This window comes from Cyanistes caeruleus, chromosome 33, assembly GCF_971803275.1.
Source record: "Cyanistes caeruleus chromosome 33, bCyaCae1.hap1.1, whole genome shotgun sequence".
Lineage (NCBI taxonomy): Eukaryota > Metazoa > Chordata > Aves > Passeriformes > Paridae > Cyanistes > Cyanistes caeruleus.
In genome coordinates, this window is record NC_141734.1 from 985,765 (window position 1) to 998,048 (window position 12,284).

Genomic DNA, 12,284 nt, shown 5'->3' on the forward strand with positions numbered 1-12,284 from the left:
CCCTGGAGGACTCGACTCGGTGGTGCTGGAGGACCTTGGGGGCGCTCTGGCCACTCTGGAGGACTCGACTCGGTGGTGCTGGAGGACTCAGGAGTGGGGGAGCCGCTAAGCGGATTTAAAAGAGCCCCAAAACGTCCCAAAATCGACCCAAAATTGCCCCAAACCACCCCAAAACTGCCCCAAACCCTCTTAAAGTGGCCCAAAACTGTCCTCAAGTGCCCCAAAATGGCCCCAAAGAGACTCAAACCGACCCAAAATGTCCCAAAACCGCCCCAAAACTGCCCCGAAATGCCCCAAAACCGCTCTAAAAACACCCCAAAATTCCTCAAACAGCCCCAAAAAGCCCCAAAGTGCCCGAAACTGCCCCAAAACCGCTTCAAACTGCCCCAAAACCTCCCCAAAATGCCCCGAAATGCCCCAAAACCGCTCTAAAAACCCCCCAAAATTCCTCAAACAGCCCCAAAAACGCCCCTAAATAGCCCCAAAATGCCCTAAATTGCCCCAAAGTACCCCAAAATCACTCGAATATCGCCCCAAAACTGCCCCAAACCTCCCAAAACCGCCCCAAAGTGCCCAAAACCTCCCAAAAATGCCCCCAAACCTCCCAAAATCTCTCAAAAATGCCCCAAAACGGCCCTAAACAGCCCCCAAATGCCCCAAAAAGCCTCAAACTGCCCCAGAACTGCCCCAAAAATTGCTCTAAACAGCCCCAAAATGCCCTAAACTGCCCCAAAATTGCTCCAGCCTCGAGCAGCCCCAAAACTGACCCAAAACCGCCCCAAAATGCCCTAAACTGTCCCAAAATGCCCCAAAATGTCCCAAAACCGCCCCAAAATGTCCCAAAACTGCCCCAAAATGCCTCAGTGTGCCAGAACAGCCCCAAAGTGCCCGAAACCTCCCAAAAATGCCCCAAAATGCCCCAAAACTTCCCCAAAAATGTCACAAAACCTCCCCAAACCACCCCAAAACTGCCCCAAAACTGATCCAAACCTCCCAAAAATGCCCCAAACTGACCCCAAATCCCCCCAAAATGCCAAAAAATTCCCCAAAAATGCCCCAAAATCACCCCAAATCACCCCAAAATACCCCAAAACCTCCCAAAAATGCCCCAAACTGACCCCAAATCTCCCAAAAATGCCAAAAAATTCCCCAAAAATGCCCCAAAATCACCCAAAATCACCCCAAAATGCCCCAAAACCTCCCAAAAATGCCCCAAAACTGACCCCAAATCCCCCAAAAATGCCAAAAAATTCCCCAAAAATGCCCCAAAAATGCCCCAAAATCTCCCAAAACTGCCCCAAAACCTCCCAAAAATGCCCCAAAACTGACCCCAAATCTCCCAAAAATGCCAAAAAATTCCCCAAAAATGCCCCAAAAATGCCCCAAAATCACCCAAAATCACCCCAAAACCTCCCAAAAATACCCCAAAACCTCCCAAAAATACCCCAAAACCTCCCAAAAATGCCCCAGAAATGCCCCAAATCTCCCCAAAATGCCAAAAAATTCCCCAAAAATGCCCCAGAATCTCCCAAAACTGCCCCAAAACCTCCCAAAAATGCCCCAAACTGACCCCAAATCTCCCAAAAATGCCAAAAAATTCCCCAAAAATGCCCCAAAACCTCCCAAAAATGCCCCAAAACCTCCCAAAAATGCCCCAAAAATGCCCCAGATCTCCCAAAAATGCCAAAAAATGCCCCAAAAATGCCCCAAAATCACCCAAAATCACCCCAAAATCTCCCAAAAATGCCCCAAAATCTCCCAGAAATGCCCCAAACCGCCCCTCCCCCACCCCGGGCCCCTCCCCCACCCCAGGCCCCTCCCCCACCCCCTCCCCCTCCGCCCCTCCCCCACGCGGAGCAGACGGAGCCGATTTTGGGGGATTTTGTATAAAAATCGCTTTTATATCAAATCGGAAACAGCTGAGACCCCCCAGGTGAGACCGAGCAGGTGTGAGCACAGGTGAGACCCCCAGGTGAGACCCCCAGGTGTGGGGACAGGTGAGACACCAGGTGAGACCCCCCAGGTGAGCTCAGGTGAGACCCCCCAGGTGAGACCCCAGGTGTGGGCACAGGTGAGACCCCCAGGTGAGACCCCAGGTGTGGGGACAGGTGAGACCAGGTGAGACCCCCCAGGTGAGCTCAGGTGAGACCCCCCAGGTGAGACCAGGTGAGACCCCCAGGTGAGACCGACCAGGTGAGACCCCAGGTGAGACCCCCAGGTGTGGGCACAGGTGAGACCCCCCAGGTGAGACCGACCAGGTGAGACCCCCAGGTGAGCTCAGGTGAGACCCCCCAGGTGTGGGGACAGGTGAGACCCCAGGTGAGTCCAGGTGAGCCCAGGTGTAGGGACAGGTGAGCTCAGGTGAGCTCCAGGTGAGCCCAGGTGAGCCCAGGTGAGTCCAGGTGAGATCAGGTGAGCCCAGGTGAGCCCAGATGAGCTCAGGTGAGTCCAGGTGAGTCCAGGTGAGTCCAGGTGAGATCAGGTGAGCCCAGGTGAGCCCAGATGAGCTCAGGTGAGTCCAGGTGAGTCCAGGTGAGAGCCCAGATGTGGGCACAGGTGAGCTCAGGTGGGTTCAGGTGGTCCCAGGTGAGTCCAGGTGGTCCCAGGTGTCCCCAGGTGAGGTTCAGGTGTGCTCAGGTTGGTTCAGGTGTCCCCAGGTGTGCTCAGGTGAGCTCAGGTGTCCCCAGGTGTGCTCAGGTGAGCTCAGGTGTCCCCAGGTGTGCTCAGGTGAGCTCAGGTGTCCCCAGGTGTGCTCAGGTGAGCTCAGGTGATCTCAGGTGAGGCTCAGGGAGAAGGCCCGGTAGCCCAGGTTGGTTCAGGTGTCCCCAGGTGAGCTCAGGTGTCCCCAGGTGAGCTCAGGTGTCCCCAGGTGTCCCCAGGTGAGCTCAGGTGAGCTCAGGTGAGGCTCAAGGAGAAGACCCGGTAGCCCAGGTTGGTTCAGGTGATCTCAGGTGAGCTCAGGTGAGGCTCAGGGAGAAGGCCCGGTAGCCCAGGTTGGTTCAGGTGATCTCAGGTGAGGCTCAGGTGTCCCCAGGTGTGCTCAGGTGTCCCCAGGTGTGCTCAGGTGTGCTCAGGTGAGGCTCAGGGAGAAGGCCCGGTAGCCCAGGTTGGTTCAGGTGATCTCAGGTGAGGCTCAGGTGTGCTCAGGTGTCCCCAGGTGTGCCCAGGTGATCTCAGGTGTGTTCAGGTGTCCCCAGGTGTGCTCAGGTGAGGCTCAGGGAGAAGGCCCGGTAGCCCAGGTTGGTTCAGGTGAGGTTCAGGTGTCCCCAGGTGTCCCCAGGTGTCCCCAGGTGTGCTCAGGTGAGCTCAGGTGAGGCTCAGGGAGAAGGCCCGGTAGCCCAGGTTGGTTCAGGTGAGGTTCAGGTGAGGTTCAGGTGATCTCAGGTGTCCCCAGGTGAACTCAGGTGAGCTCAGGTGAGGTTCAGGTGATCTCAGGTGATCTCAGGTGAGGTTCAGGTGAGGCTCAGGTGTCCCCAGGTGAGCTCAGGTGTCCCCAGGTGTGCCCAGGTGTGCTCAGGTGAGCTCAGGTGAGGCTCAGGGAGAAGGCCCGGTAGCCCAGGTTGGTTCAGGTGATCTCAGGTGATCTCAGGTGAGGCTCAGGTGATCTCAGGTGATCTCAGGTGAGCTCAGGTGTCCCCAGGTGTGCTCAGGTGTCCCCAGGTGAGCTCAGGTGTGCTCAGGTGAGGCTCAGGGAGAAGGCCCGGTAGCCCAGGTTGGTTCAGGTGAGGTTCAGGTGTCCCCAGGTGATCTCAGGTGTCCCCAGGTGATCTCAGGTGAGGTTCAGGTGTCCCCAGGTGTCCCCAGGTGTCCCCAGGTGAGCTCAGGTGAGCTCAGGTGAGGCTCAGGGAGAAGGCCCGGTAGCCCAGGTTGGTTCAGGTGAGGTTCAGGTGTCCCCAGGTGATCTCAGGTGAGGCTCAGGTGAGGTTCAGGTGTCCCCAGGTGTCCCCAGGTGTGTCCAGGTGTCCCCAGGTGAGCTCAGGTGAGGCTCAGGGAGAAGGCCCGGTAGCCCAGGTTGGTTCAGGTGAGGTTCAGGTGTCCCCAGGTGATCTCAGGTGTGTCTCAGGTGTCCCCAGGTGTCCCCAGGTGTGCTCAGGTGTGCTCAGGTGAGGCTCAGGGAGAAGGCCCGGTAGCCCAGGTTGGTTCAGGTGAGGTTCAGGTGTCCCCAGGTGATCTCAGGTGTGCTCAGGTGTCCCCAGGTGTCCCCAGGTGTCCCCAGGTGTGCTCAGGTGAGGCTCAGGGAGAAGGCCCGATAGCCCAGGTTGGTTCAGGTGAGGTTCAGGTGTCCCCAGGTGATCTCAGGTGTGCTCAGGTGTCCCCAGGTGTCCCCAGGTGTCCCCAGGTGTGCTCAGGTGAGGCTCAGGGAGAAGGCCCGGTAGCCCAGGTTGGTTCAGGTGATCTCAGGTGAGCTCAGGTGAGGTTCAGATGATCTCAGGTGAGGCTCAGGTGATCTCAGGTGTGCTCAGGTGTGCCCAGGTGTGCTCAGGTGAGGCTCAGGGAGAAGGCCCGGTAGCCCAGGTTGGTTCAGGTGATCTCAGGTGAGGTTCAGATGATCTCAGGTGAGGCTCAGGTGATCTCAGGTGTCCCCAGGTGATCTCAGGTGAGCTCAGGTGATCTCAGGTGAGCTCAGGTGAGGCTCAGGGAGAAGGCCCGGTAGCCCAGGTTGGTTCAGGTGATCTCAGGTGAGGTTCAGGTGATCTCAGGTGAGGTTCAGGTGATCTCAGGTGAGCTCAGGTGTGTCTCAGGTGTCCCCAGGTGTGCCCAGGTGTGCTCAGGTGTGCTCAGGTGAGGCTCAGGGAGAAGGCCCGGTAGCCCAGGTTGGTGAAGACGTCGATCTTGGGGCTGTTCCCGGCCACCGTCAGCACCTGCGGGGGGCGGGGTCACACACGCGCACAGGCCACGCCCACCCACCACAGACCACGCCCACCGACCACACCCACCACCGGCCACGCCCACCCACCACAGGCCACGCCCACCGACCACACCCACCACAGGCCATGCCCACCCAGCCACACCCAGCACAAGCCACGCCCACAGGCCACACCCACCACAGGCCACGCCCACCCAGCCACACCCAGCACAAGCCACGCCCGCATGCCACACCCACCACCGGCCACGCCCACCCAGCCACACCCAGAACAAGCCACGCCCATCTGGCCACACCTCGTCAAGACAAACCCCACCCACTCCAGGCAAGCCACGCCCATACCGTTAAGCCACGCCCCCAAAACACGCCCATCAATGCCAAGCCCCTGCCAAGCATCCTCAAGCCACGCCCACCCCGTTAAGCCACGCCCCCAAGCCCACCCATCCATGCCAAACCCTCCCAAGCATCCTCAAGCCACGCCCACCCCATTAAGCCACGCCCCCAACCCCGACCATCCATGCCAAGCCCCTCCCAAGCATCCTCAAGCCACGCCCACCCCGTTAAGCCACGCCCCCAAGCCCGCCCATCCATGCCAAGCCCCTCCCAAGCATCCTCAAGCCACGCCCACCCCGTTAAGCCACGCCCCCAATCCCGCCCATCCATGTCAAACCCTCCCAAGCATCCTCAAGCCACGCCCACCCCGTTAAGCCACGCCCCCAAGCCCAGTCATCCATGTCAAACCCTCCCAAGCATCCTCAAGCCACGCCCACCCCGTTAAGCCACGCCCCCAAGCCCGCCCATCCATGCCAAGCCCCTCCCAAGCAGCCTCAAGCCACGCCCACCCCGTTAAGCCACGCCCCCAAGCCCACCCATCCATGCCAAACCCTCCCAAGCATTCTCAAGCCACGCCCACCCCGTTAAGCCACGCCCCCAAGCCCGCCCATCCATGTCAAACCCTCCCAAGCATCCTCAAGCCACGCCCACCCCGTTAAGCCACGCCCCCAAAACACGCCCATCCATGCCAAGCCCCTGCCAAGCATCCTCAAGCCACGCCCACCCAGGCCACGCCCACCGATTTGGCTCCGCCCCCAGCCCCGCCCCCAAATTTGGGGTAATTCAGGGTAAATTTGGGATAAATTCAAAATAAATTTGGGATAAATTCAGAATAAATTTGGGATAAATTCGGGATAAATTCTGAATTAATTCAGGATAAATTCAGGATAAATTCGGGATAAATTTGGGATAAATTAGGGATAAATTCAGGATAATTCAGAATTAATTCGGGATAAATTCAGGATAAATTCTGAATTAATTCGGGATAAATTCGGGATAAATTCAGAATAAATTCAGAATAAATTCAGAATTAATTTGGGATAAATTCGGAATAAATTCAAGATAAATTTGGGATAAATTTGGGATAAATTCAGAATTAATTTGGAATAAATTTGGGATAAATTCAGAATTAATTCGGGATAAATTCGGGATAAATTCAGGATAAATTTGGGATAAATTCGGGATAAATTTAGGAAAAATTTGGGATAAATTCAGAATTAATTTGGGATAAATTCAGGATAAATTTGGGATAAATTTGGGATAAATTCGGGATAAATTCGGGATAAATTCGGGATAAATTTGGGATAAATTCAAAATAAATTCAGGATAAATTCAGGATAAATTTGGGATAAATTTGGGATAAATTCAGGATAAATTCCGAATAAATTCAGAATTAATTTGGGATAAATTCGGGATAATTTTGGGATGGATTTTGGGATACTTTGGGATAAATTTGGGATAAATTCGGGATAAGTTCAGAATAAATTCAGAATTAATTCAGCATTAATTCGGGATAAATTCTGAATAAATTCAGGATAATTCAGGATAAATTCAGAATAAATTCGGGATAAATTCAGAATAAATTTGGGATAAATTCAGAATAAATTCAGAATTAATTCAGGATAAATTTGGGATAAATTCGGGATAAATTCAGAATAAATTCAGAATTATTCAGGATAAATTTGGGATAAATTCAGGATAAATTCTGAATTAATTCAGGATAAATTCAGGATAAATTCCGGATAAATTTGGGATAAATTCAGAATGAATTTGGGATAAATTCAGAATTAATTTGGGATAAATTTGGGATAAATTCAGAATAAATTCAGAATAAATTCAGAATAAATTCAAAATAAATTTGGGATAAATTCCGGATAAATTCAGAATTAATTCGGGATAAATTCAGAATTAATTCGGGATAAATTCGGGATAATTTTGGGATGGATTTTGGGATATTATGGGATGGATTTTGGGATATTATGGGATGGATTTGGGTCTCACCTGGTGCTCAGGTGAGCGGGGGTGCAGGCAGAGACCGGGATAAATTTGGGATAAATTCAGGATAAATTCAGGGTAAATTCGGGATAAATTCGGGATAAATTCAGAATTAATTCGGGATAAATTCGGGATAAATTCAGAATAAATTTGGGATAAATTCAGGATAAATTCGGGATAAATTTGGGATAAATTTGGGATAAATTCGGGATAAATTCAGGATAAATTAGGGATAAATTCGGGATAAATTCAGGATAAATTCGAGATAAATTTGGGATAAATTCGGGATAAATTCAGGATAAATTCAGGATAAATTCAGAATAAATTTGGGATAAATTCGGGATAAATTTGGGATAAATTCAAAATAAATTTGGGATAAATTCAGGATAAATTCTGAATTAATTCAGGATAAATTCAGGATAAATTCGGGATAAATTTGGGATAAATTTGGGATAAATTCGGGATAAATTCGGGATAAATTTGGGATAAATTGGGGTAAATTTGGGATAATTTCAGGATAAATTCAGGATAAATTTGGGATAAATTCGGGATAAATTCAGAATTAATTCGGGATAAATTTGGGATAAATTCAAGATAAATTTGGGATAAATTCAGGATAAATTTGGGATAAATTCAGAATTAATTTGGGATAAACTCAGGATAAATTCAGGATAAATTCGGGATAAATTTGGGATAAATTCAGGATAAATTCAAAATTAATTTGGGATAAATTCAGGATAATTTCAGGATAAATTCAGGATAAATTTGGGATAAATTCAGGATAAATTCAGGATAAATTCGGGATAAATTTGGGATAAATTCGGGATAAATTCAGGATAAATTCAGGATAAATTCGGGATAAATTCGGGATAAATTCAGAATAAATTCAGAATTAATTCGGGATAAATTCAGGATAAATTCAGAATTAATTTGGGATAAATTCAGGATAAATTCGGGATAATTTTGGGATGGATTTTGGGATATTATGGGATGGATTTTGGGATATTATGGGATGGATTTGGGTCTCACCTGGTGCTCCGGTGAGCGGGGGTGCAGGCACAGACCGGGATAAATTCAGGATAAATTTGGGATAAATTCAGGATAAATTCAGGATAAATTTGGGATAAATTTGGGATGAATTTGGGATAAATTCAGAATAAATTTGGGATAAATTCAGAATAAATTTGGGATGAATTTGGGATAAATTCAGGATAAATTCAGAATAAATTCAGAATTAATTCAGGATAAATTTGGGATAAATTTGGGATAAATTCAGGATAAATTCAGGATAAATTTGGGATAAATTTGGGATAAATTCAGGATAAATTCAGAATTAATTCGGGATAAATTCGGGATAATTTTGGGATGGATTTTGGGATACTTTGGGATAAATTTGGGATAAATTCGGGATAAGTTCAGAATAAATTCAGAATTAATTCAGAATTAATTCTGGATAAATTCTGAATAAATTCAGGATAATCCAGGATAAATTCAGAATAAATTCAGGATAAATTCAGAATAAATTTGGGATAAATTCAGGATAAATTTCCGATAAATTCAGAATAAATTCAGAATTAATTCAGGATAAATTTGGGATAAATTCGGGATAAATTCGGGATAAATTCAGAATTAATTCGGGATAAATTCGGGATAAATTCAAGATAAATTTGGGATAAATTCAGGATAAATTCTGAATTAATTCGGGATAAATTCGGGATAAATTCAGGATAAATTTGGGATAAATTTGGGATAAATTCAGGATAAATTTGGGATAAATTCAGAATTAATTTGGGATAAATTCGGGATAAATTCAGAATAAATTCAGAATTAATTCGGGATAAATTCAGAATAAATTTGGGATAAATTCAGGATAAATTTGGGATAAATTTGGGATAAATTGGGGTAAATTTGGGATAAATTTGGGATAAATTCAGGATAAATTTGGGATAAATTCCTAAATTCAGGATAAATTCTGGATAAATTCAGGATAAAGTCGGGATAAATTCAGAATTAATTCAGAATAAATTTGGGATAAATTCAGAATTAATTCAGAATAAATTTGGGATAAATTCAGATTTAATTCAGGATAAATTCTGAATTAATTCAGGATAAATTCAGGATAAATTCGGGATAAATTTGGGATAAATTCGGGATAAATTCAGAATAAATTTGGGATAAATTTGGGATAAATTCGGGATAAATTCAGAATAAATTCAGAATAAATTCAGGATAAATTCGGGATAATTTCGGGATGGATTTTGGGGTATTAGGGGATGGATTTGGGTCTCACCTGGTGCTCAGGTGAGCGGGGGTGCAGGCAGAGACCGGGATAAATTCAGGATAAATTGGAGATAAATTCGGGATAAATTTGGGATAAATTCAGGATAAATTCAGGATAAATTCGGGATAAATTTGGGATGAATTCCGGATAAATTCAGGATAATTCAGAATTAATTCGGGATAAATTCAGGATAAATTCTGAATTAATTCGGGATAAATTCGGGATAAATTCAGGATAAATTCGGGATAAATTTGGGATAAATTTGGGATAAATTTGGGATAAATTCAGGATAAATTTGGGATAAATTCAGGATAAATTTGGGATAAATTCAGGATAAATTCGGGATAAATTCAGGATAAATTCCGGATAAATTCGGGATAAATTCAGAATAAATTCAGGATAAATTTGGGATAAATTCAGGATAAATTTGGGATAAATTCAGGATAAATTTGGGATAAATTTGGGATAAATTCAGAATTAATTTGGGATAAATTCAGAATAAATTTGGGATAAATTCAGGATAAATTCAGGATAAATTCAGGATAAATTCAGAATTAATTCGGGATAAATTCGGGATAAATTCGGGATAAATTCAGAATAAATTCAGGATAAATTCGGGATAAATTCGGGATAATTTTGGGATGGATTTTGGGATATTATGGGATGGATTTTGGGATATTATGGGATGGATTTGGGTCTCACCTGGTGCTCAGGTGAGCAGGGGTGCAGGCAGACACCGGGATAAATTCAGGATAAATTTGGGATAAATTCAGGATAAATTCAGGATAAATTTGGGATAAATTTGGGATAAATTCAGAATAAATTTGGGATAAATTCAGGATAAATTTGGGATAAATTCAGGATAAATTCAGGATAAATTCGGGATAAATTCGGGATAAATTTGGGATGAATTTGGGATAAATTCAGGATAAATTTGGGATAAATTCAGAATAAATTCAGGATAAATTTGGGATAAATTCAGAATAAATTTGGGATAAATTCAGGATAAATTCAGGATAAATTCAGAATAAATTTGGGATGAATTTGGGATAAATTCAGGATAAATTTGGGATAAATTCAGGATAAATTCAGAATAAATTCAGAATTATTCAGAATAAATTTGGGATAAATTCAGAATAAATTCTGAATTAATTCGGGATAAATTCGGGATAAATTTAGAATTAATTGAGGATAAATTTGGAATAAATTCGGGATAAATTAAGGATAAATTCGGGATAAATTCAGGATAAGTTCAGAATTAATTCGGGATAAATTTGGGATAAATTCAGGATAAATTCGGGATAAATTTGGGATAAATTCAGGATAAATTTGGGATAAATTCAGGATAAATTTGGGATAAATTCAGGATAAATTTGGGATGAATTTGGGATAAATTCAGAATTAATTTGGGATAAATTCAGGATAAATTCAGGATAAATTTGGGATAAATTCGGGATAAATTCAGGATAAATTCGGGATAATTATGGGATGGATTTTGGGATGTCTCACCTGGTGCTCAGGTGAGCGGGGGTGCAGGCAGAGGCTCCGCAGGGCCGGGGGTGACACCGGGACCCTCCCCCGCACGTCCCCACTGAGCTGCAGCAGGTGCAGGGCTGGCCCCGCCCCCCCCGACAGCACCTGGGAACGACAAACTGGGATAAACTGGGAGGGACTGGGAGGGACTGGGAGGGACTGGGGGGGAAAAACCCGGCGGTTTTGGGGTGAAAAATGGAGATTTTGGGGCAAAAAATGGGGATTTTGTGTTAAAAAAATGGGGATTAAAGGGTTAAAAATGGGGATTTAAGGGTTAAAAATGGGGATTTAAGGGTTAAAATGGGACTGGGATGGACTGGGAGGGACTGGTATAAACTGGGATGGACTGGGATGGACTGGGATAAACTGGGAGTGAACTGGGATGAACTGGAAGGGACTGGGAGGGACTGGGGGGAAAAAACCCGGTGGTTTTGGGGTGAAAAATGGAGATTTTGGGGGTGAAAAGTGGCATTTAAAGGGACTGGGAGGGACTGGGATGGACTGGGATAAACTGGGATGGACTGGGAGCAACTGGGAGGGACTGGGAGGGACTGGGGGGAAAAAACCCGGCAGTTTTGGGGTGAAAAATGGAGATTTTGGGGGTAAAAATGGGGATTTAAGGGTTAAAATGGGACTGGGAGGGACTGGGATGGACTGGGATTGAACTGGGATAAACTGGGATGGACTGGGATGGACTGGGATTGAACTGGGATGGACTGGGATGGACTGGGATGGACTGGGATGAACTGGGATGGACTGGGATGAACTGGGATGGACTGGGATAAACTGGGATGGACTGGGAGGGACTGGGATGAACTGGGATAAACTGGGATGGACTGGGAGGGACTGGGAGGGACTGGGATAAACTGGGATGGACTGGGAGGGACTGGGAGGGACTGGGATAAACTGGGATGGACTGGGATTGAACTGGGATGGACTGGGATGGACTGGGATGGACTGGGATGGACTGGGATGGACTGGGATTGAACTGGGATTGAACTGGGATGGACTGGGATGGACTGGGACAGAACTGGGATTGAACTGGGACTGAACTGGGATCACCCCAGTCCATCCCAGTCCCAAACTGGGAACGGAACACGAGAACGCGCGGATTAAACTGGTCTGTACTGGTTTATACTGGTTTATACTGGTCTGTACTGGTCTGTACTGGTTTATACTGGTTTGTACTGGTCTGTACTGGTCCGTACTGGTTTATACTTGTCTGTACTGGTTTATACTGGTTTATACTGGTTTATACTGGTCTGTACTGGTTTATAC

At 46.5% G+C, this 12,284-nt stretch overlaps 1 protein-coding gene across 1 annotated transcript in view; it reads right to left on the reverse strand.

Moving 5' to 3' along the window:
- Nucleotides 1-1,880: 1,880 nt before the first annotated feature.
- The window catches only part of LOC111943916 (THO complex subunit 6-like), a 34,223-nt gene continuing 23,819 nt past the window's right edge, over nt 1,881-12,284 (reverse strand). The window contains exons 11-12 of the mRNA XM_086870860.1: nt 10,983-11,111; nt 1,881-4,862 (exon numbers count right to left, since the gene is read on the reverse strand). Coding sequence (XP_086726986.1) covers nt 4,779-4,862; nt 10,983-11,111 — 213 coding nt within the window. The 3' untranslated portion in view covers nt 1,881-4,778. The remainder of the gene's footprint in view (nt 4,863-10,982; nt 11,112-12,284) is intronic.